Source organism: Lampetra fluviatilis, chromosome 3, assembly GCF_964198595.1.
Source record: "Lampetra fluviatilis chromosome 3, kcLamFluv1.1, whole genome shotgun sequence".
NCBI lineage: Eukaryota > Metazoa > Chordata > Hyperoartia > Petromyzontiformes > Petromyzontidae > Lampetra > Lampetra fluviatilis.
In genome coordinates this window covers 1,022,976-1,045,073 of record NC_136277.1, presented here as the reverse complement: position 1 = coordinate 1,045,073, position 22,098 = coordinate 1,022,976, and the positions used below count along the sequence as shown (strand labels likewise).

At 57.1% G+C, this 22,098-nt stretch overlaps 1 protein-coding gene across 2 annotated transcripts in view; it reads left to right on the top strand.

Moving 5' to 3' along the window:
- The window catches only part of LOC144950913 (unconventional myosin-XVIIIa-like), a 47,311-nt gene extending 25,527 nt beyond the window's left edge, over window positions 1-21,784 (top strand). For both annotated transcript variants that reach the window (XM_078881095.1, XM_078881085.1), the window contains exons 32-48: window positions 4,685-4,799; window positions 4,971-5,098; window positions 5,255-5,409; window positions 5,766-5,889; window positions 6,196-6,283; window positions 7,057-7,169; window positions 7,482-7,592; window positions 11,059-11,163; window positions 12,217-12,363; window positions 13,400-13,513; window positions 14,177-14,293; window positions 15,215-15,298; window positions 16,083-16,220; window positions 16,476-16,661; window positions 17,945-18,072; window positions 19,308-19,379; window positions 19,981-21,784. In XM_078881095.1, the coding sequence (XP_078737221.1) occupies window positions 4,685-4,799; window positions 4,971-5,098; window positions 5,255-5,409; window positions 5,766-5,889; window positions 6,196-6,283; window positions 7,057-7,169; window positions 7,482-7,592; window positions 11,059-11,163; window positions 12,217-12,363; window positions 13,400-13,513; window positions 14,177-14,293; window positions 15,215-15,298; window positions 16,083-16,220; window positions 16,476-16,661; window positions 17,945-18,072; window positions 19,308-19,379; window positions 19,981-20,026 (1,971 nt within the window). In that variant the 3' untranslated portion in view covers window positions 20,027-21,784. The remainder of the gene's footprint in view (window positions 1-4,684; window positions 4,800-4,970; window positions 5,099-5,254; window positions 5,410-5,765; window positions 5,890-6,195; window positions 6,284-7,056; window positions 7,170-7,481; window positions 7,593-11,058; window positions 11,164-12,216; window positions 12,364-13,399; window positions 13,514-14,176; window positions 14,294-15,214; window positions 15,299-16,082; window positions 16,221-16,475; window positions 16,662-17,944; window positions 18,073-19,307; window positions 19,380-19,980) is intronic.
- Window positions 21,785-22,098: the final 314 nt, after the last annotated feature.

Genomic DNA, 22,098 nt, shown 5'->3' with positions numbered 1-22,098 from the left:
TGGTGGTGTGTGTGTGTTATCGTGGTGGTGTGTGTGTGTGTTATCGTGGTGGTGGTGTGTGTGTGTTATCGTGGTGGTGTGTGTGTGTGTTATCGTGGTGGTGTGTGTGTGTTATCGTGGTGGTGTGTGTGTATTATCGTGGTGGTGGTGTGTGTGTGTTATCGTGGTGGTGGTGTGTGTGTGTTATCATGGTGGTGTGTGTGTGTTATCGTGGTGGTGTGTGTGTGTGTTATCGTGGTGGTGTGTGTGTTATCGTGGTGGTGTGTGTGTGTTATCGTGGTGGTGTGTGTGTGTTATCGTGGTGGTGTGTGTGTATTATCGTGGTGGTGTTTGTGTATTATCGTGGTGGTGTGTGTGTGTTATCGTGGTGGTGTGTGTATTATCGTGGTGGTGTGTGTGTTAACGTGGTGTGTGTGTGTGTGTGTTATCGTGGTGGTGTGTGTGTGTTATCGTGGTGGTGTGTGTGTGTTATCGTGGTGGTGTGTGTGTGTTATGGTGGTGGTGTGTGTGTGTTATGGTGGTGGTGTGTGTGTATTATCGTGGTGGTGTGTGTGTGTTATCGTGGTGGTGTGTGTGTATTATCGTGGTGGTGTGTGTGTGTTATGGTGGTGGTGTGTGTGTATTATCGTGGTGGTGTGTGTGTGTTATCGTGGTGGTGTGTGTGTGTTATCGTGGTGGTGTGTGTGTGTTATGGTGGTGGTGTGTGTGTGTATTATCGTGGTGGTGTGTGTGTGTTATCGTGGTGGTGTGTGTGTGTTATCGTGGTGGTGTGTGTGTGTTATCGTGGTGGTGTGTGTGTGTGTTATCGTGGTGGTGTGTGTGTGTGTTATCGTGGTGGTGTGTATGTGTTATGGTGGTGGTGTGTGTTATGGTGGTGGTGTGTGTGTATTATCGTGGTGGTGTGTGTGTGTTATCGTGGTGGTGTGTGTGTGTGTTATCGTGGTGGTGTGTGTGTGTGTTATCGTGGTGGTGTGTGTGTGTTATCGTGGTGGTGTGTGTGTGTTATGGTGGTGGTGTGTGTTATGGTGGTGGTGTGTGTGTATTATCGTGGTGGTGTGTGTGTGTTATCGTGGTGGTGTGTGTGTGTGTTATCGTGGTGGTGTGTGTGTGTATTATCGTGGTGGTGTGTGTGTGTTATCGTGGTGGTGTGTGTGTTATCGTGGTGGTGTGTGTATTATCGTGGTGGTGTGTGTGTTATCGTGGTGGTGTGTGTGTATTATCGTGGTGGTGTGTGTGTGTTATGGTGGTGGTGTGTGTGTGTTATCGTGGTGGTGTGTGTGTGTTATCGTGGTGGTGTGTGTGTGTTATGGTGGTGGTGTGTGTGTGTTATCGTGGTGGTGTGTGTGTGTTATCGTGGTGGTGGTGTGTGTGTGTTATCGTGGTGGTGTGTGTGTGTTATCGTGGTGGTGTGTGTGTGTATTATCGTGGTGGTGTGTGTGTGTTATCGTGGTGGTGTGTGTGTGTTATCGTGGTGGTGTTTGTGTATTATCGTGGTGGTGTGTGTGTGTTATCGTGGTGGTGGTGTGTGTGTATTATCGTGGTGGTGTGTGTGTGTTATCGTGGTGGTGTGTGTGTGTGTTATCGTGGTGGTGTGTGTGTGTGTTATCGTGGTGGTGTGTGTGTATTATCGTGGTGGTGTGTGTGTGTGTTATCGTGGTGGTGTGTGTGTGTGTGTTATCGTGGTGGTGTGTGTGTGTGTTATCGTGGTGGTGTGTGTGTGTTATCGTGGTGGTGTGTGTGTGTATTATGGTGGTGGTGTGTGTGTGTTATCGTGGTGGTGTGTGTGTGTTATCGTGGTGGTGGTGTGTGTGTGTTATCGTGGTGGTGTGTGTGTGTTATCGTGGTGGTGTGTGTGTGTATTATCGTGGTGGTGTGTGTGTGTGTTATCGTGGTGGTGTGTGTGTGTTATCGTGGTGGTGTGTGTGTGTGTTATCGTGGTGGTGGTGTGTGTGTGTTATCGTGGTGGTGTGTGTGTGTTATCGTGGTGGTGTGTGTGTGTTATCGTGGTGGTGTGTGTGTGTATTATCGTGGTGGTGTGTGTGTGTTATCGTGGTGGTGTGTGTGTGTTATCGTGGTGGTGTGTGTGTGTATTATCGTGGTGGTGTGTGTGTGTTATCGTGGTGGTGTGTGTGTGTGTTATCGTGGTGGTGTGTGTGTGTATTATCGTGGTGGTGTGTGTGTGTGTTATCGTGGTGGTGTGTGTGTATTATCGTGGTGGTGTGTGTGTGTGTTATCGTGGTGGTGTGTGTGTGTGTGTTATCGTGGTGGTGTGTGTGTGTGTGTTATCGTGGTGGTGTGTGTGTGTGTGTTATCGTGGTGGTGTGTGTGTGTTATCGTGGTGGTGTGTGTGTGTGTTATCGTGGTGGTGTGTGTGTGTGTTATCGTGGTGGTGTGTGTGTATTATCGTGGTGGTGTGTGTGTGTGTTATCGTGGTGGTGTGTGTGTGTTATCGTGGTGGTGTGTGTGTGTTATCGTGGTGGTGTGTGTGTGTTATCGTGGTGTGTGTGTGTTATCGTGGTGTGTGTGTGTGTTATCGTGGTGGTGTGTGTGTATTATCGTGGTGGTGTGTGTGTGTTATCGTGGTGGTGTGTGTGTGTGTTATCGTGGTGGTGTGTGTGTATTATCGTGGTGGTGTGTGTGTGTTAACGTGGTGGTGTGTGTGTGTTATCGTGGTGTGTGTGTTATCATGGTGGTGGTGTGTGTGTTAACGTGGTGTGTGTGTGTGTGTGTGTTAACGTGGTGGTGTGTGTGTGTTATCGTGGTGTGTGTGTGTGTTATCATGGTGGTGGTGTGTGTGTGTTAACGTGGTGTGTGTGTGTGTGTTAACGTGGTGTGTGTGTGTGTTATCGTGGTGGTGTGTGTGTATTATCGTGGTGGTGTGTGTGTGTTAACGTGGTGGTGTGTGTGTGTTAACGTGGTGTGTGTGTTATCGTGGTGGTCGTGTGTGTGTGTTATCGTGGTGTGTGTGTGTGTTATCGTGGTGGTGGTGTGTGTGTGTTAACGTGGTGTGTGTGTGTTAACGTGGTGTGTGTGTGTTTTCGTGGTGGTGTGTGTGTGTTAACGTGGTGTGTGTGTGTGTGTTATCGTGGTGGTGTGTGTGTGTTATCGTGGTGTGTGTGTGTGTGTTATCGTGGTGTGTGTGTGTGTTATCGTGGTGGTGTGTGTGTGTTAACGTGGTGGTGTGTGTGTGTTAACGTGGTGGTGTGTGTGTTAACGTGGTGGTGTGTGTGTGTTATCGTGGTGGCATGTGTGTTAACGTGGTGTGTGTGTGTGTTAACGTGGTGTGTGTGTGTGTTAACGTGGTGTGTGTGTGTGTGTTATCGTGGTGGTGGTGTGTGTGTTATCGTGGTGGTGTGTGTGTGTGTTATCGTGGTGGTGTGTGTGTGTGTTATCGTGGTGTGTGTGTGTGTGTTATCGTGGTGTGTGTGTGTGTGTTATCGTGGTGGTGTGTGTGTGTGTTATCGTGGTGGTGTGTGTGTGTGTTAACGTGGTGTGTGTGTGTGTTATCGTGGTGGTGTGTGTGTGTGTTATCGTGGTGGTGTGTGTGTGTGTTATCGTGGTGTGTGTGTGTGTGTGTGTTATCGTGGTGGTGGTGTGTGTGTGTGTTATCGTGGTGGTGGTGTGTGTTATCGTGGTGGTGTGTGTGTGTTATCGTGGTGGTGGTGTGTGTTATCGTGGTGGTGTGTGTGTGTTAACGTGGTGTGTGTGTGTGTGTTATCGTGGTGGTGGTGTGTGTGTGTGTTAACGTGGTGGTGTGTGTGTTATCGTGGTGGTGTGTGTGTTATCGTGGTGGTGTGTGTGTGTTAACGTGGTGGTGGTGTGTGTGTGTGTGTTATCGTGGTGGTGGTGTGTGTGTGTGTGTTATCGTGGTGGTGGTGTGTGTGTGTGTGTTATCGTGGTGGTGGTGTGTGTGTGTTATCGTGGTGTGTGTGTGTGTGTTATCGTGGTGGTGGTGTGTGTTATCGTGGTGTGTTAACGTGGCGTGTGTGTGTTATCGTGGTGGTGTGTGTGTGTGTTATCGTGGTGGTGTGTGTGTTATCGTGGTGGTGGTGTGTGTGTGTGTTAGTTATCGTGGTGGTGGTGTGTGTGTGTGTGTTAACGTGGTGTGTGTGTGTGTGTGTTATCGTGGTGGGGGTGTGTGTTATCGTGGTGTTAACGTGGCGTGTGTGTTATCGTGGTGGTGGTGTGTGTGTGTGTGTGTTAACGTGGTGGTGTATGTTTGTGTGTTAACGTGGTGTGTATGTGTATTATCGTGGTGGTGTGTGTGTGTGTGTTATCGTGGTGGTGGTGTGTGTTATCGTGGTGGTGATGTGTGTGTGTGTGTTATCGTGGTAGTGGTGTGTGTGTGTGTGTGTTAACGTGGTGGTGTGTGTGTGTGTGTGTTATCGTGGTGGTGTGTGTGTGTGTGTGTTATCGTGGTGGTGGTGTGTGTGTGTGTGTTATCGTGGTGGTGGTGTGTGTGTGTGTTAACGTGGTGGTGTGTGTGTGTGTGTGTTAACGTGGTGGTGTGTGTGTGTGTGTTATCGTGGTGGTGGTGTGTGTATGTGTATTAACGTGGTGGTGTGTGTATGTGTATTAACGTGGTGGTGTGTGTGTGTGTGTGTTATTGTGGTGGTGGTGTGTGTGTTATTGTGGTGGTGGTGTGTGTGTGTGTGTTAATGTGGTGGTGTGTGTGTGTGTGCAGGCCCAGCTGGAGACTGTGCGCCGGCAGCTGGAGTCGGTGTCGAGTCTCCAGTCGCGGCTGCTGGAGTCGGACGTCACGGGGGGAGATGAAGGCGGCGACGACGACGATGACGCGGGTACGGAGCAGGCACGCGTGCGTGCGTGCGTGCGTGGGTGTCTACACGTGCGTGAATGAGAATAGGCGAGTCTCTGCAAGTGTGCTGCGTGGGGCGGTGGCACGGTGCGGCGTGTGGCACGGTGCGGCGTGTGGCACGGCGTGACGTGGCGTGGTGGTGTGACGCTGCCAGGGGCGGCGTGGAACGCGCGTCTCGCGCGCGTCAAGCGCGACGCGGAGCTGGAGCGGCGCCGGCTGCAGCAGGAGGCGGAGGAGCAGCTGCAGGCCGAGACGCAGCTCCGGCGCCAGCTCGAGCGCAAGGTGAGAGGAGGAGGAGGAGGGGGGGGGTGGGTGGGGGGGGGGGTGGGTGGGGGGGGGGGTGGGTGGGTGGGGGACACGGCAGGGAGGCCCAGGCCTTGTCGATGGCGACATGGAGGAGGGGATGTTTGTCTCTCCGCGTGGCCCCGCGCGCTCTAGATGGCGGACGTGCAGGCGGACGGCGAGGACATGGAGCGTGCCCTGCAGCAGGCGAAGCGCCGCGCCGCGCGGCTCACCGCCGAGCTGCAGGACACCAAGCTGCAGGTGGACGCGTTGGCGGCGCGCAACGCCGAGCTCGAGAAGAAGCAGCGCAGGTGCAGGGCGACCGCCGGAAATAGCGCGCAATCGCGCGCTATTACACGCAACCGCACGCAATCGCACGCAATCGCTCGCATCCACGGGAAATCGCACGCAAACGCACGCGACCGCGTTCGACCGTTCGCGGCCGTGCAACTGCGTGCAACTTGTGAGCATTCGTAAACGTGCAGCCACACGTGACCACGCATAACCGTGTAGCCACGTGCAACCAAGCGCAACCACGCGTCCGGATGTAACCGTTTGTAACCATTCGACCACGTGCAACCGTTCTTAAATGGCTTGAAAGTGCTTGCAACCACACGTCGATGTCGCGATGTCGTCATGTCGCGATGCCATCGCTGTGCGTGCGCAGGTTTGACACGGAGCTGGCCCAGGCGCAGGAGGAGGCGCGGTCGGAGAGGCAGACCCGCGAGCGCGTGCTACGCGACAAAGACACCGTGGCCACGGACGCCCACGGCCTCCGCACGCAGCTCCAGGTACACGCGCAATGCCGCGCGGCGAGTGCCCGTATGTGTCCCCGTGTGTGTCTCCGTGTGCGTGTCCTCGTTTGTGTGTCTTATGTCTGCCCCCGCTTTTGTCCGCACGTGTCGCTATGTTATCCGCGTGTCCACGTGCAGGACCCTGTCTGTCTCCATGTGCGACCCGTGCGTGTGTCCACATGTCCCCGCCTCTGCCCTTGTCTGTATCCCGTCGGTCTCCTTGTGTGTTCCTCGTGTAACCCGCGTGTGTCCTTGTGTCTGTGCCCGCGTGCGTCCCCGCCATCCGCTGCCCCCACCGTGCAGGACTCGGAGCTGCAGGTGGCGTCGCTGCAGCAGAAGGTGGAGTCGTTGGAGGCGGAGCTGGAGACGGTGTCGTCTCAGGAGTCTAAGGGTGCGCCCTCGTGTGCGCGCGTGCTAGAGTCGAAATAGTGAGGAGCGCAGGTGGTGGGGTGCATCTGCCAGTCCTCTCGGTCAGTGAAATAAGTGCTGGGTCTGTGCCGTGACCTCCGACCAAGGAGCCTCCGACTATTCGCGAGGCCTCCGATGGGACGTCGCCGCCACTGAGTGGTGATTGGCGGCCGTTGTTCATGTTGTTTTTTAATCAGGCCGCGATGATGTCACATTCAGTCTCCAGTCGTCTGCATGATGTGCCCAGTTGAAGCTGCTTGGCAAGGGCCTTCTGTGTGTGCTCCCTGGGTCCAGAGGGAGAATTCTAAGCGTCTCGCTCCGATGTTAACGTAACCAGGAGTGGGAGATGTGGCTGGGTGGCACGGCCGGATCGAGTTTAATTCCCGGTCCAGATTACAGGATTGTCCCGTAGATTTCTTCGCTCTTGCCATAGGAATGTGGAATTTCCACCACTGGTTCCTGCAGGGCTGCAAACGGGGGATGAGCACCGATCGCTCGGCGCTCGTTTGAGCAGCATAAAGTCTCCTCTGACCTTGCGAGTGGACCTTCCTGGAGAGGGGACGCTGATTGTTTGTAGGTTCCCCGGCAAACACGGCCGCGTTGCGTGCGTCCCGAGCGCTTTCTAATTCTGCGGCCACCACCCCGAAGGCCCGGCCCCCGGGCCCCGCGCTCCCGGCCGCTGCTCGGAATCCCCCGTCGCTCGCGTTTATCCGTCGCGTGCGGTTGTGTGGTCGGGACTCGTGCGGTTGCGCTCAGACGAGGCGTCGGTGGCTCGGCTGCGCAAGACGGTGCGGGAGCTGGAGGGCAAGACCAAGGAGCAGGAGGAGGAGTTGGACGAGCAGGCGGGGACCATCCAGATTCTCGAGCAGGCACGTCGGGGGCTTGTGGGGGGGTCACATGGGGCCACGGCACTGAGGGGTCACACGGGGGGCATGGGACCGTGGGGTCACGGGACACGGTTACTACACTGGGTCATGAGGAACAGTGTGGTGTGTGGTAATTCCTGCGTGCTGTATCACACACACGCGTGTGTGATGTATGTGAGCTGCGGTGTTCTGTGCGTGTTGAACGATGCGCATGGGATGTGGTGGGGGTCTCGCCCGGCGGTGTGGCGCGCCACGCGGGGCTGCGGTGACGGTGGCGCGGTGACGGTGGCGCGGTGGTGCGGTGGTGCGGTGCAGGCGAAGCTGCGCAGCGAGATGGCGCTGGAAACGCTGAGGCAGTCGCATCACAAGGAGCTGGAGTCTCGGGACGAGGAGGTGGAGGAGACGCGGCTCGCCTGCCAGAAGAAGGTGCCGCGTCGTGCCAGCTCCGCTCTCCGGAGCGCGAGAAAATTCCTCCGTTACACTCGTTTCGCCTCGCCCTTGAGTCTGCGTGCCCACACGTGTGTGTGTGTGCGCGTCTGCGTGTAGGCACACGCGCACAGCAGTGCGGCGGGTAGCACCTGCGATTAGCACGGTTGGCTGAGTGCAGTGTGAAAGAAACCCAACGTAGATACAGTCATGCATATGTAATGACGACTTGACACGCACGTCTTAGGATGATGGTTTCTTTATTGTTGACACGTTCACTCGAACAGGCGGAAACCCCTCTGCAAGAGGTGTTTCCGTGGCCACCAGTCCACTCACACTGCAGGCTGACTCCACTGTCATTACCTCCCGTGGCCACCAGTCCACTCCCACTGCAGGCTGACTCCCCCTGTCATTACCTCCCGTGGCCACCAGTCCACTCACACTGCAGGCTGACTCCCCTGTCATTACCTCCCGTGGCCACCAGTCCACTCACACTGCAGGCTGACTCCCCCTGTCATTACCTCCCGTGGCCACCAGTCCACTCACACTGCAGGCTGACTCCACTGTCATTACCTCCCGTGGCCACCAGTCCACTCACACTGCAGGCTGACTCCCCCTGTCATTACCTCCCGTGGCCACCAGTCCACTCACACTGCAGGCTGACTCCCCTGTCATTACCTCCCGTGGCCACCAGTCCACTCACACTGCAGGCTGACTCCCCTGTCATTACCTACCGTGGCCACTAGTCCACTCCCACTGCAGGCTGACTCCCCTGTCATTACCTCCCATGGCCACTAGTCCACTCACACTGCAGGCTGACTCCCCTGTCATTACCTCCCGTGGCCACCAGTCCACTCACACTGCAGGCTGACTCCCCTGTCATTACCTCCCGTGGCCACCAGTCCACTCCCACTGCAGGCTGACTCCCCCTGTCATTACCTCCCGTGGCCACCAGTCCACTCACACTGCAGGCTGACTCCACTGTCATTACCTCCCGTGGCCACCAGTCCACTCCCACTGCAGGCTGACTCCCCTGTCATTACCTCCCATGGCCACTAGTCCACTCACACTGCAGGCTGACTCCCCTGTCATTACCTCCCGTGGCCACCAGTCCACTCACACTGCAGGCTGACTCCCCTGTCATTACCTCCCGTGGCCACCAGTCCACTCACACTGCAGGCTGACTCCCCCTGTCATTACCTCCCGTGGCCACCAGTCCACTCCCACTGCAGGCTGACTCCCCTGTCATTACCTCCCGTGGCCACCAGTCCACTCGTACTGCAGGCTGACTCCCCTGTCATTACCTCCCGTGGCCACTAGTCCACTCACACTGCAGGCTGACTCCCCTGTCATTACCTCCCGTGGCCACCAGTCCACTCACACTGCAGGCTGACTCCCCTGTCATTACCTCCCGTGGCCACTAGTCCACTCCCACTGCAGGCTGACTCCCCTGTCATTACCTCCCGTGGCCACTAGTCCACTCACACTGCAGGCTGACTCCCCTGTCATTACCTCCCGTGGCCACCAGTCCACTCACACTGCAGGCTGACTCCCCTGTCATTACCTCCCGTGGCCACTAGTCCACTCCCACTGCAGGCTGACTTCCCTGTCATTACCTCCCGTGGCCACCAGTCCACTCCCACTGCAGGCTGACTTCCCTGTCATTACCTCCCGTGGCCACCAGTCCACTCACACTGCAGGCTGACTCCCCTGTCATTACCTCCCGTGGCCACTAGTCCACTCACACTGCAGGCTGACTCCCCTGTCATTACCTCCCGTGGCCACCAGTCCACTCACACTGCAGGCTGACTCCCCTGTCATTACCTCCCGTGGCCACCAGTCCACTCACACTGCAGGCTGACTCCCCCTGTCATTACCTCCCGTGGCCACCAGTCCACTCACACTGCAGGCTGACTCCCCCTGTCATTACCTCCCGTGGCCACCAGTCCACTCACACTGCAGGCTGACTCCCCTGTCATTACCTACCGTGGCCACTAGTCCACTCCCACTGCAGGCTGACTCCCCTGTCATTACCTCCCATGGCCACTAGTCCACTCACACTGCAGGCTGACTCCCCTGTCATTACCTCCCGTGGCCACCAGTCCACTCACACTGCAGGCTGACTCCCCTGTCATTACCTCCCGTGGCCACCAGTCCACTCCCACTGCAGGCTGACTCCCCCTGTCATTACCTCCCGTGGCCACCAGTCCACTCACACTGCAGGCTGACTCCACTGTCATTACCTCCCGTGGCCACCAGTCCACTCCCACTGCAGGCTGACTCCCCTGTCATTACCTCCCATGGCCACTAGTCCACTCACACTGCAGGCTGACTCCCCTGTCATTACCTCCCGTGGCCACCAGTCCACTCACACTGCAGGCTGACTCCCCTGTCATTACCTCCCGTGGCCACCAGTCCACTCACACTGCAGGCTGACTCCCCCTGTCATTACCTCCCGTGGCCACCAGTCCACTCCCACTGCAGGCTGACTCCCCTGTCATTACCTCCCGTGGCCACCAGTCCACTCGTACTGCAGGCTGACTCCCCTGTCATTACCTCCCGTGGCCACTAGTCCACTCACACTGCAGGCTGACTCCCCTGTCATTACCTCCCGTTGCCACCAGTCCACTCACACTGCAGGCTGACTCCCCTGTCATTACCTCCCGTGGCCACTAGTCCACTCCCACTGCAGGCTGACTCCCCTGTCATTACCTCCCGTGGCCACTAGTCCACTCACACTGCAGGCTGACTCCCCTGTCATTACCTTTCGTGGCCACCAGTCCACTCACACTGCAGGCTGACTCCCCTGTCATTACCTCCCGTGGCCACTAGTCCACTCCCACTGCAGGCTGACTTCCCTGTCATTACCTCCCGTGGCCACCAGTCCACTCCCACTGCAGGCTGACTTCCCTGTCATTACCTCCCGTGGCCACCAGTCCACTCACACTGCAGGCTGACTCCCCTGTCATTACCTCCCGTGGCCACCAGTCCACTCACACTGCAGGCTGACTCCCCTGTCATTACCTCCCGTGGCCACTAGTCCACTCACACTGCAGGCTGACTCCCCTGTCATTACCTCCCGTGGCCACCAGTCCACTCACACTGCAGGCTGACTCCCCTGTCGTTACACATACATACAGCGTGCTGCGCAGATAAAGCCGCTCATCAGAGTTCGATTCTAGCTCACGGCCAACACCGGTGGCGATTATCTGACCTGGTCTTGGGTCTCTCCTAGGTCTACTCAGCCTTAAATCACCACCTGGTGCAGTGTGTAATATCGCCACAAGGGAGACAAAGGTGGCCGTGCGTGGTGCTGGCCTCCGACCCCCTCGTGTGCCGTGCCAGCTTTCACTGGAGCTCGCTGACGACCCGTTGACTGCTCGGGGCGGGGTCGGCGGGCCGGGTGGGATCTTCGTGTTTGCTTCGTGTGCGATTGCGGACGTGCGTGTGCGGTTTGTGCGCGCAGCTCAGGCAGATGGAGATGCAGCTGGACGAGGAGGCGGAGGAGAAGCAGAAAATCCTGAAGGAGCGGCGGGAGCTGGAGGCCAAGCTGGCTGCTGTCGGGGAGCAGGTGATGGCGGCTCTCACACACGCATGTGCACGTGCACACGCGCACACACTCACACGCAACAACAACCGCCATTCGCCACTAAGTGGCGGTGACGTCACCACGACGCTTGTGCCAGGCCATGTGCATCTGTCGGCACGCCGGTCGCGCTCGGAGCTGAGCCCTACACTGGTTGTGCGAGCCATGCGCTGTTGTCTGCTGTGCTGTGTGTGCTGTGTGTGTCAGCTATGTGGGGAGCGGCGGTGCAGCGGTTAGCACATTGTGCTACGATCCCGGCAATGCTCGTGGCCGACATCGATGACCAATATCCGAAACTGTCCTCGACCTTTCCCTTGGTCAACTCGGCCTTAAACAACGAGTACCCGGTGCGGTGTGTTAACATCAGCACTGGGGAGACAAAGGCGGCCGGGTGTGGTGCTGGCACCACCCACTCCCCCACGCTCATGGGCCCCGCCAGCCTTCGTAGGGGCTCGGGAACAGCACTTGCCCCCAACGTCTGCTCGGGCTATACGGGGAACTTTGTCTTCGTGACCGGGTGTGCTGCCGGCCACCCGCCTCCCCAGCAACAACGTTGCTCCAGCAGTCTGCTTCAGAGGTCGCAAACGAGTTTTGATTTCTTACCCGTACCCGTACCCGGCCGCACCATGGTCGCAAACGGGTACCCGTACCCTACCCGTACTCGGCCGGGTACGGGTAGGGTACGGGTATCGGGTACCCGAGTGCGACCTCTGGGATGAAGCCATGTTGCAGGCGCGGGTGGGTTGATTCTAGGAACTTGAATTGTGAGAAGAGACAAGACGTTGGGAAATTAGTGACAAACGGTGACTCACCAGTGACTCACGGCCTACCCGTACCCGGCCGCACCAGGGTCGCAAACGGGTACCCGTACCCGGCTGGGTACGGGTAGCCGGGTATCAAGTAGGGTACGGGTATCGGGTACCCGGTTGCGACCTCTGGTCTGCTTTAAAGACTGCATGGGGCGGGAATCTTTGTCGTCGTACGCCAGTTCTGCACGCGCGGCTCACGTGCGTGGCGCGCTCGCGTGCGTGCGTGCAGGCGAGCTCGCGGGACGTGGAGGCCGAGCGGACGCTGCGGCTGGAGCTGCGGCGCACGCGGGCGCTGCTCAACGACGCGCAGACGTTGTGCGCCCACCTCTCGGAGAAGAACTCCTCCCGCAAGGAGGTGGCCACGCTCAAGAGCCAGGTGGGCAGGGGCGGCGACGACGAGGTGGAGGCGACGGCAGGGGCTGGGAGGGAGGATGTGTGGAGCGGAGTCACGGGACGCGTGCGGTGGGGGTGGGTTTTGGTTGGGTGCACCGGAGTGAGGTGCGGTGGGTTGTGGTGTGTGTGTGTGGTGTGTGCGGTGTGTGCGGTGTGTGCGGTGTGCGGTGTGTGCGGTGTGCGGTGTGTGCGGTGTGTGGAATGTGGTGTGTGCGGTGTGTGGAGTGTGCGGTGTGTGGAATGTGCGGTGTGTGGTGTGTGTGGTGTGTGTGGTGTGTGCGGTGTGTGCGGTGTGTGCGGGGTGTGCGGTGTGTGCGGTGTGCGGTGTGTGCGGTGTGTGGAGTGTGTGGTGTGTGGAGTGTGCGGTGTGTGGAATGTGGAGTGTGCGGTGTGTGGAGTGTGCGGTGTGTGGAGTGTGCGGTGTGTGGAGTGTGCGGTGTGTGGAGTGTGCGGTGTGTGGAGTGTGCGGTGTGTGGAGTGTGCGGTGTGTGGAGTGTGCGGTGTGTGGAGTGTGCGGTGTGTGGAGTGTGCGGTGTGTGCGGTGTGTGGTGGTGTGTGGCGAGGCAGGAAGGCGTGTGTGGATGTGTTCAGGTTTGTTTTCCATCTTCTTGTTCGCCATAGTACGGAAGTAGAGCAGGTGGATTAATGTCCACCTGTACGGGGATTGAGTATCACCCCCCCCTCGCATAGGCGTGTGACGACGTGTGACGGCGCGTGACGCACGTGTGACGCGCGTGTGACGTACGTGTGACGCACGTGCGATGCACGTGTGACGCACGCGTGACGCACGCGTGACGCACGTGTGACGCACGTGTGACGCACGTGTGATGGTGTGTGACGGCGCGTGACGCACGTGTGACTCACGCGTGACGTACGCGTGACGGCGCGTGTGACGGCGCGTGACGCACGCGTGACGCACGCGTGACGGCGCGTGACGCACGCGTGACGGCGCGTGACGCACGCGTGACGGCGCGTGACGGCACGTGACGCACGTGTGACGCACGTGTGACGGCGTGCAGCTGGAGGAGGCTGAGCTGGCGTGCGCGGCGGCGGTCAAGTCGAGGAAGGCGCTGGAGAGGGAGCTGGAGGAGGCGGTGACGTCGCTCGACGAGGAGAAGAGGGCACGCCAGCAGGTAGCGGCTCCCCCCTCCCCGCCTGACCCCCCCACCCCGACACCTGACCCCACCGCCCCCCCCCCCCCCTGCCGTTGTTCGTCGCCACCACGTCGTGCGGCACAGTCCGTCGTTCGTTGTACTGCACTCCGCTGCAGCATCTATGCTCCCTACCTTCACCAACCAGGATTGCAAAACATCGAAAGTGAACTCCGGCTCAAATGAACATTGTGGCGGTGGTCATCTTCCATTTACAGCACTGAGCCAGTGGTGTCAATTCTGCATTCATATGGCAGGGCCGGGTATGTCCGTAGGACGACGACTGCTGACGGCCATCTCCGCGTGTGTGCCACCTTGGCCTACGTAGGTGCTGCTCGCAAACAGCACTTGTCCCACGAGTCTTTTAAGGCCACGGGGCGGGGGGGGGGGTATCTTTATCCTGTGCGCGCGTGTGTGCGTGTAGCATGGCGGTTAGCGCGCTTTCACGACGAACCCGGCGAACCGAATTCGATTCCTGCTCACGGCCAACACCAGTCACGATGATCTAAACCGCTCCTGGGCCTCCCCTAGGTAGACTCAGCCGCTCGTGTGCCGTGCCGGCCTTCGTGGGTGCCGCTCGCTAACAGCACTTGCCCCAACAGTCTGTTAAGGCTACATGGGGGGGGGGGATCTTTGTCTTTGCAGGCGGAGGAGCAGCTGAGCCTCCTGCAGCGGGAGGTGAACGAGCTGCAGAACCGCGCGGAGGAGGCCGAGGAAGACTCCACGGAGACGCTGCGCAAACACAAGGCGTTCATTGCACAGGTGGAGCGCGGTGGGGGAGGGGGGGCGGCACGATGCGGTGGGGCACTGAGCCAATCCCTGGCTCTCTTAAGACTCGGTGGTGGCCACAGTCTACGGAATCTCTTCATCATTGTCATCAGCGTCAAGTATCTGGGCATCTTCTGCCGTGGTTTGTGCAGCGGATGCGGTTCAGGGGTTGTGTGCGTAAGCTTTTGTTGCCAGCTAAAAGGGTAAAAAAAACAATTATATTTTGCTACTGGCAAAGGAGGTTCCAATGGTGTAAATGCTTAACCCGAGCTCTCGTACTTTATAGTGCATTGTCTTTGAGTTGTGCGCCTTTTGGCGTAATCTGGTCCAACACCATGTGAGACTAGGCTCTAAGAAAAGCTGTCTCGGGTGTGGACCAATCAATTTCAAGGACAGTGCATACATTATCAGAGTTGTGTTTTTTTTTGCATTCCGACCGCAGGTATTGTGGTCAATGCAAACATGACTCCTTGTAAAAAAAAAAGTGTCAGTTTTGTTGCCAGATAAAAGGGTAAAAAAACTTTATCGTTTTGCTACTGGCAAAGGAGGTTTCAATTGTGCGTAAGCTTGGTTATAGTGGCTGCCGTGAAGATGGTCAGAATCGTAATCGGAATATTTATTAATAACTGCAGGAGGCACGGGGTAAGAACGTCACACCAACAAACGATACAAAAACACGAATGCGGTGCAAAGTACAAGAAAGTTAAAGAAATCACTTAAAAATATATATTCGAATGCAACTAAACGATTTGTATCTCACGAGGTAAAGCCCATTGAGGTATTAACTTACTTCTCAGAAGCGACCTGCCCACAAATGACAGCCCAACAAAGTCGCTTATCACGCGGGAAATGCATCGCGGTCGCTGTGGCGCTAATGTAGTTGCCGCGGCGATGACGCGGCGGGTGCTGCTGCAGGCTACGCAGGACGCGCTGCGGCTGGAGGAGGTGCGGGCGGAGGTGGACGAGGTGAAGAGGGAGCGGCAAGAGCTGCAGAGCAAGGTGAGCGCGAGGGCGCGGGGGGGGGGGGGGACGCAGGCCGCCGGGGAGGGGTGGCGGCAGAGGTCGCAAACGGGTTTTGATTCCTTACCCGTACCCGGCCGCACCAGGGTCGCAAACGGGTACCCGTACCCGGCCGGGTGCGGGTAGGGTACGGGTATCGGGTACCTGTTTGCGACCTCTGGGATGAAGCCATGTTGCAGGCGCGGGTAGCTTGATTCTAGGAACTTTTATTGTGAGAAGAGACAACATGTTGGGAAATGAGTGACAAACGGTTACTCACCAGTGACTCACGGCCTACCCGTACCCGGCCGCACCAGGGTCGCAAACGGCTACCCGTACCCGGCCGGGTACGGGTAGCCGGGTATCGGGTAGGGTACGGGTATCGGGTACCTGGTTGCGACTTCTGGGTGGCGGTGGGTGGCGGCTGGGGATGGTGGCAAACGAGGTGGCGATGCTGGTCGTCATCGTGGTGGTGGTGGTGTGTTGCATTCATGAGGATGTATAAATATGTCGAAACTAATTCGCAACGTACGTAGCTAACCGTGAAAGGACAACAAACTAAACACAAATAGCAGTTCGAAAGAAATTAGTTGACAGTCTGGATTTACAAGTGCATAGCGCCAGTGCCTTCTTTGTTCGCGCAGTGCGAGTGACCGCGATCGGTGAGCGTGGCAGCGAGGGCAAGTGAGCACAGATGGTGGTGGAGAATGCAGAGGAGTGGAGCGGCGGGCCTTGTGGTGAGGAGCTGCTGCTGATGCTGCTGCTGCTGTGTGTGCTGCTGCAGGTGTCGGGGCTGGAGGGAGCTCTGCTGGAGCTGCAGCAGTCGAGCGTGGAGCGCACCGTCGTCGGGAGGCTGGAGGCTCGAGTCCGCGAACTCACGGCGACTCTGGACCTCGAACGCTGCGCTACGCGCCGAGTCGAGGTACGCGGGTGTCTTGGCTTCCGTGCGCGCGTGTTGTCGCGTACCGGGGAGCGGCGGTGTCGTGAGTGGTTAGCGCACTGCACGATGCAACCCGCCAGCCAGGTTTTGAATGTCGCAAAGTTTCCGATTGCAAGCCGCTCAACTCTACCGCTGAGACGCCACATCCTGACGCAAGTCCTGCACCGATACCACCACTGACAGTTGGCGATTGGGGCGGCGAATATGCGTGCGTCTGTGTGTGCGCGCGTGCATCAGTCCCAGCTGGCGCGTTCTCGGGAGACGGTGGAGAAGCTCACCTCGGAGAAGGAGAGCGGCCCCAACGCGGAGCTCCGCCGTGGGGACACAGCCCGGGCGGCGCAGAGGCAGCTGAGGGAGCTGCGCGAGGAGGCCGCCGTCACGGAGGACAAGCACGCGGACGCGCTGCGCAAGCTGGCGCACGCCGTGCGTGCATCCACACGCCCCCACACGCGCGTCGTCACGTCGCTAGCGCCGCTCCCCCTTGCGGAACGAGGCTCTCGTCCCGGTCTCTCTCGGGCTCTCGCCCTCGTTAAACAAAACCGACTTGAACATCCTCAGATGGGTCACGCCACCGCTGGAGGAATATCTTGGGTGCAAGGTTGCTGCGAATGTCCACGACGAGGTGGTTTACGGCTCCTGTCGTCCGGCGGCGCCGCTGGTTTGGTATTTTATTAGCTCCGTCCTTTACGGGCGCTGGCGGTGGTCCCTGCGATTGGTCCCCGGTGTTGGCGGCCGCCCTGTGGTGCGAATACAACCATGGTAGTAGGAATAACAACACGCGATGTTTGCTTCGCTAAGAATGAGAATATTTATGCTGGAGGAATCCGATGAGCTGTCAAGCTCTTTTTCACGGGCGTCGAGCAGGGGCACGGTTTTCAGAACGGTGCAACAACAAATTATATAAAAACGCGATGAAAGTACAAAGTATAGGAAAGTGTAAAAAAAACACTTAAAAATATACAAATAAAACTATTGTCATCTTACCAGGTATATCCCACTGAGGTATTAACTTATTTTTTCAGAAGCAACCTGGCCACAAATGATAGCTCAACAAAGTGGCTTTATCGTCACGTGGAGATTTACAGCAGCGAAATAATCTACATCATCTCAATGCAATGTTTCACCTTGGGTGGCCAAGGCTAATCGACCACAGGAGCAGGCAGGGTGTAGAGAGAGGAGAGGGCCCTTACGTGTGAGCATCTGGCTATTCTCTCACCACCTTTGGGTCAAAGCAAGCCTGATTTGGCTGCTGACAAGACGCTGAATGTTAAAGCCGGTCAAGGAGTTTGCTTGTGTTGAACTGATGCCGCTGAAGCTGAAGCAGCCACCTGATGACGGAGGCTTGTGTTGCCTTCGAAACGTCGTGATTTGTTTTAATTTAGTAGTTTTCATTTTAATTTATGTTATTTTGTTTTTTACCTACGTTATCCTTGCAGTCACGAAAACTTCAAATCTAGAATTGATGTCGCTGAAATTGCGCAATCTCAGAAGGCCGCGTGGCCGGTGGGATGTGTACGGGAAAAAAGAACGCTTTAGTTATTTACGCGGAGACACAACGCGTCTCAAGGAAGGCGTACTGTCCGCTCGCTCATCGTGTTTGTCATTGTGCGTGTGTGTCAGATGCCATTACCATACTCCATCATAACCTCACGGCCATTGACCAGCAGAGATTGCCACGTCTGCTGAGACTCATTAATATTGCACAGGAGGCGGAGCTGGAGCGGGTGGAGGCGGCCAATCAGAGTGCGCAAACGGAGTTGAAGCTGGCCTTCCGACGAATCACAGAGCTGCAGGCAGCGCTGGAGGCGGAGCTGGGGAGTGACGATGGGGAGAGGTGTGGCTCCCTGACTCCTCCCCCTTTCCTTAGAGTCCCGAAGTGACGTGGTCCCCTAATACCTCCTGGGGTCCCAATCCATCTGAGTCCTGTCTCTGAATCCCTGTCTCTGAATCCCTGTCCTGAATCCCTGTCTCTGACTCCCTGTCTCTGAATCCCCGTCGCTGAATCCCTGTGTGTGAATTAGGGCTGAACGTCTTCTTGGTTCTTTCGGTAAAGTCACGTAGAAGGGAAATAATAAAATAATAAAAATAAAACATGATAAAATAATTCTCACGACGCTGTCTTCCCGACAGACCTGTTCTTTACCTGAGGATGGCTGCTTGCGTTGTGGCCGAAACGTCGTGAGAATTGTATTTTATTGTTTTATTTTTATTATTTTATTATTTGACTTCTACGTGACTTTACCAAAAGAACCAAGAAGATGAATCCCTGCAGTCACGAAAGCTTTAAATCGAAATATAGGGCTGAACGATGAATCGATTTCAAATCGAAATCGCAATTTCAAACAATGCAATTAGCAAATAGCAAAGGCTGCGATTCTTTTGATGTTTTAAAAAGTCCCATTACTTTCTTATTGGAATTGTTTTTATTTTTTATAATGGTAACTTTATTTATTGAACAATTGTTCTATGTTTGATTGTTATATTTCAATTAAAACATTTGAATAAGTACATGTTGGAAGCAATTCATATCTTTTAAGTCCTAATCCTTGCATTAGAATATATAGAGCAATTCATATTTTGATCGTATCATGTGATAATGCTCCATCACATGTTTTAAATCTATTACACAGTGAATATTGAACTTAAGTTTGACTTACATATTACGATTGCGATTTGATTTGCGATAAATTGTCAGAAAAATCGCAATTCGATATTTTCCCCAAATCGTTCAGCCCTTGTGTGAATGCCTCTGTGTCTCCCAATCTCTCCCCATGTCCTCGGTTTCTCTTACTGCCCTGACTCCGCATCTTCAAGCCACCGCCCTACCTCCATGGTGTCCATGGCTTCCCCGTGTTAGCCACTATGCCCCACACCCCAAGGCAACTTCACCTAGTCCCTTCTCTCTCTCTGCTTTCCAGCCTCTACTCAAAACCTTCCTCTTCAAATCCTGTGCCTTGACAAGGGTTGTCTGTTTAGCTGGATGTGGGGTACGTGCTGGGATGTGAGGGCGATGAGTGGCGGGCATGTGCAAGCGCCGTTGTGGTGTGTGCTTTGTATGTGTGGTGACAGCGACGGGTACGGGATGGATTCGGATGAAGACGGAGCCGAGAATTGGATGCCACCACGACGCACGCACAACACGTAAAGACGCTCGCCGCAGTTGCACGGCACCCATCCTCACCACACGACACACCACAACACACCGCACCTCTACCAACACCTCACCCAACCTAACGGGTTACCGCAATAGATACACAGAGGCAAGGCCACAGAGGATTGCCAAGTCTGGTGGAGTCGATTGCCAAGTCTGGTGGAGTCGATTGCCAAACCGGTGGAAAGCCACCTGTGCCACTAGTCCCCTGCGCCCTGCTCGGCCTGCTTGTGCCAGAGAGACGGTGCCACGCATGGGGCTGAGTTGGGAAGCATTGCTGGCAGTAGTGTGGCACAAGCTGTGTGAGCACGGTCGAGGTAATGAGCGCCGTGGCGTTCGGTCTCACGAGGCCTGCTTGGCACGGCTCGGTCCCGGCAAACGGTCGGTGGAAAACCGGCTGTCCCTTGCGCTGGCTCGGCTCGGTATGTGGCAGTGGAAAAAATGGGTAAATCTGGAGGTCCCTCGCCTGCTGCACGGGCGGCCGTGATATTCCTTTGAGCGCTCTGTCCCGCGTGATGCCCGCGCGCCGCTTGTGCCGACGAGCAGAGGTGGTGCAAGCTGGCGTGACGGTGCGTGTGCCTGCGTGTGCAGGCTCGCTGCGGGCAGCTCCGACGACGACGACGACGACGCGGCCTAGCGGGGGAGGGGTGGGCGGGGGACTGCTTGGCGCCGCCACACGAGGCCGGCGGGATGAGGATTTTTGTGTCCTTGTGGCGGCCGTCGCCGAGAGGTCTCGACTGGGAACCCAAACGGGGACTGAAACCACTACGGGGGACGAGCCTTCCAAACGGCCCACGCCGTCCAATCAACGGGAAGCGTTCCTGGAACTGGAATGACACCGCGAAGGAAGCAGCAGCGTATCTGGAACTAAAACTGGAATTGTTAAAATCCAGAACTGGAACCCACCGTCGGACCCAGAATGAAATCGGACGGTGGTCTGGATGTTGGGATTAAATCGTGAACGGGGGGGGGCACTGCGTTTGAATCCGCGGGTGTGTGCGGATTTCCCATCGCTAATGGGGTCCCGCGGAGATGCTGAAAGTGCAGCTGCAGAGGTGACCCCGGTGGGGGGGGGGGCCGGCGGCGAGTTTGGGTGCGGCCGCGCTCCCGGCTACTTATATCTCTTAATCAGACTTATCCTTGAATTTAACTTTGCTTGTGTAACTGGAGGACCCCGCCCAGGTTTATATTTTTTGTTGATGAGATGGGCGGCCGATTTCCCCCCCCCCCCTCCGCACGTTAATTCGTGTATCGGTAACGCTGCCCTCGCGTCGTTTACGGGGTAGGGGGGGGCGGGGGGGCAGCTTCACAGGGTCCACGTGGGTGCTCTCCTCGCTCTGCACGGGGTCCATGTCGTCACAGCGGAGCTCGAGACGTCTTAGACGTGCAGCCCGGCCTGGCAGCTACGTCCACGAGAGTACAATACCTGGGAACGCTGTTCCCCGTGAGTGCCTGGGGGGGTGGGGGGGGGACACACGCTCCCTGTGTCCTGCAGCTGTCTCTGATTCTTGCTTGGACCTCTGCTGCACGGAGTTGCCACCGGCTCCTGCGGGGCAACCTTAGTGCTGCTTTCTAGAAAGCAAAGTCCCGCATCGGAGCACGCCGGGCTCCGATGCGGCCGTGCAAGCTCCGGAATTTTGCCGAGTGACTTGGGCCTCTCCGCCACCTTCGTGGGAAGGGCGGCCACGTTACGGACTGCCCTGCCGGATGATACAACGGGGGAGGGCGGGAGTCCAGCGTAGAGGTTGTGTGGTCTGACCAGTCGGCCTTGACGCGCGCGGAGAGCAGACGCATGCACGGCTTGCACGCAACTCGGCAAGGAGCACTACACCCTTGCCACTGCCGCGGATCGGATGGCAGCTGGAAGCTCTGCGAGACATGTCCACACCGTGGCCCAGCATGGATGGTGCACCGAGGGTGCCCCACGGCCCCCGCGCCGCGCTGCGTACACTGCCACCGCTGCGCGGCATGGGGCACACGCATCATCGCGACACACCGCTCCACGCACGTCATCACGCGTCGAACGCCACACCACCACCACCACGTACGGCGCCAAGCACACTGCCACAAAGCACGCTGCCATCACAGCGCACCTGACAAATCGCCGCACGGCACCCTGGTAAGCGGAGCGCCACACCAGCAGCAGCAACAACACCACAACAACAACACCACAACAACAACAACACCACAACAACGACAGGCCAGGTACACGGCACACATCGTGCAACACGCAGCGTGGATGTGCCGTGCCGGGACGTTACAATCATTACACGCACACACAAAAACAAAAGTATTTTATTTTAAAATATCAACTTTTATCGTGTAATTATCTCCGTCTCTATATCTGGTGTTGGTGGCTATCCGTGATATCTACAATAAATTGTTTATCAAAGCATCTGCCGTGTCACGCCGTAGTGCCACTCAAGACGCCAGCACCGTCAGACGACATCACCTGGCACCACGTGACACCCCCCCTGAGTGCCCCCTCCCTCCCCCTCCCTCAGTACCCCCCTCCCCCCTTCAGTGCCCCCTCCCTCAGTGTCCCCTCCCTCCCCCCTCAGTGCCTCCCTCCCCCCTCAGTGCCCCCCTCCCCCAGTGCCCCCCTCCCTCCCCTATCCCCCTTCCTCAGTGCCTCCCTCCCCCTCCCTCAGTGCCCTCTCCTACCCCCCTCCCCTACCCCCCTCCCCTACCCCCCTCCCTCAGTGCCCC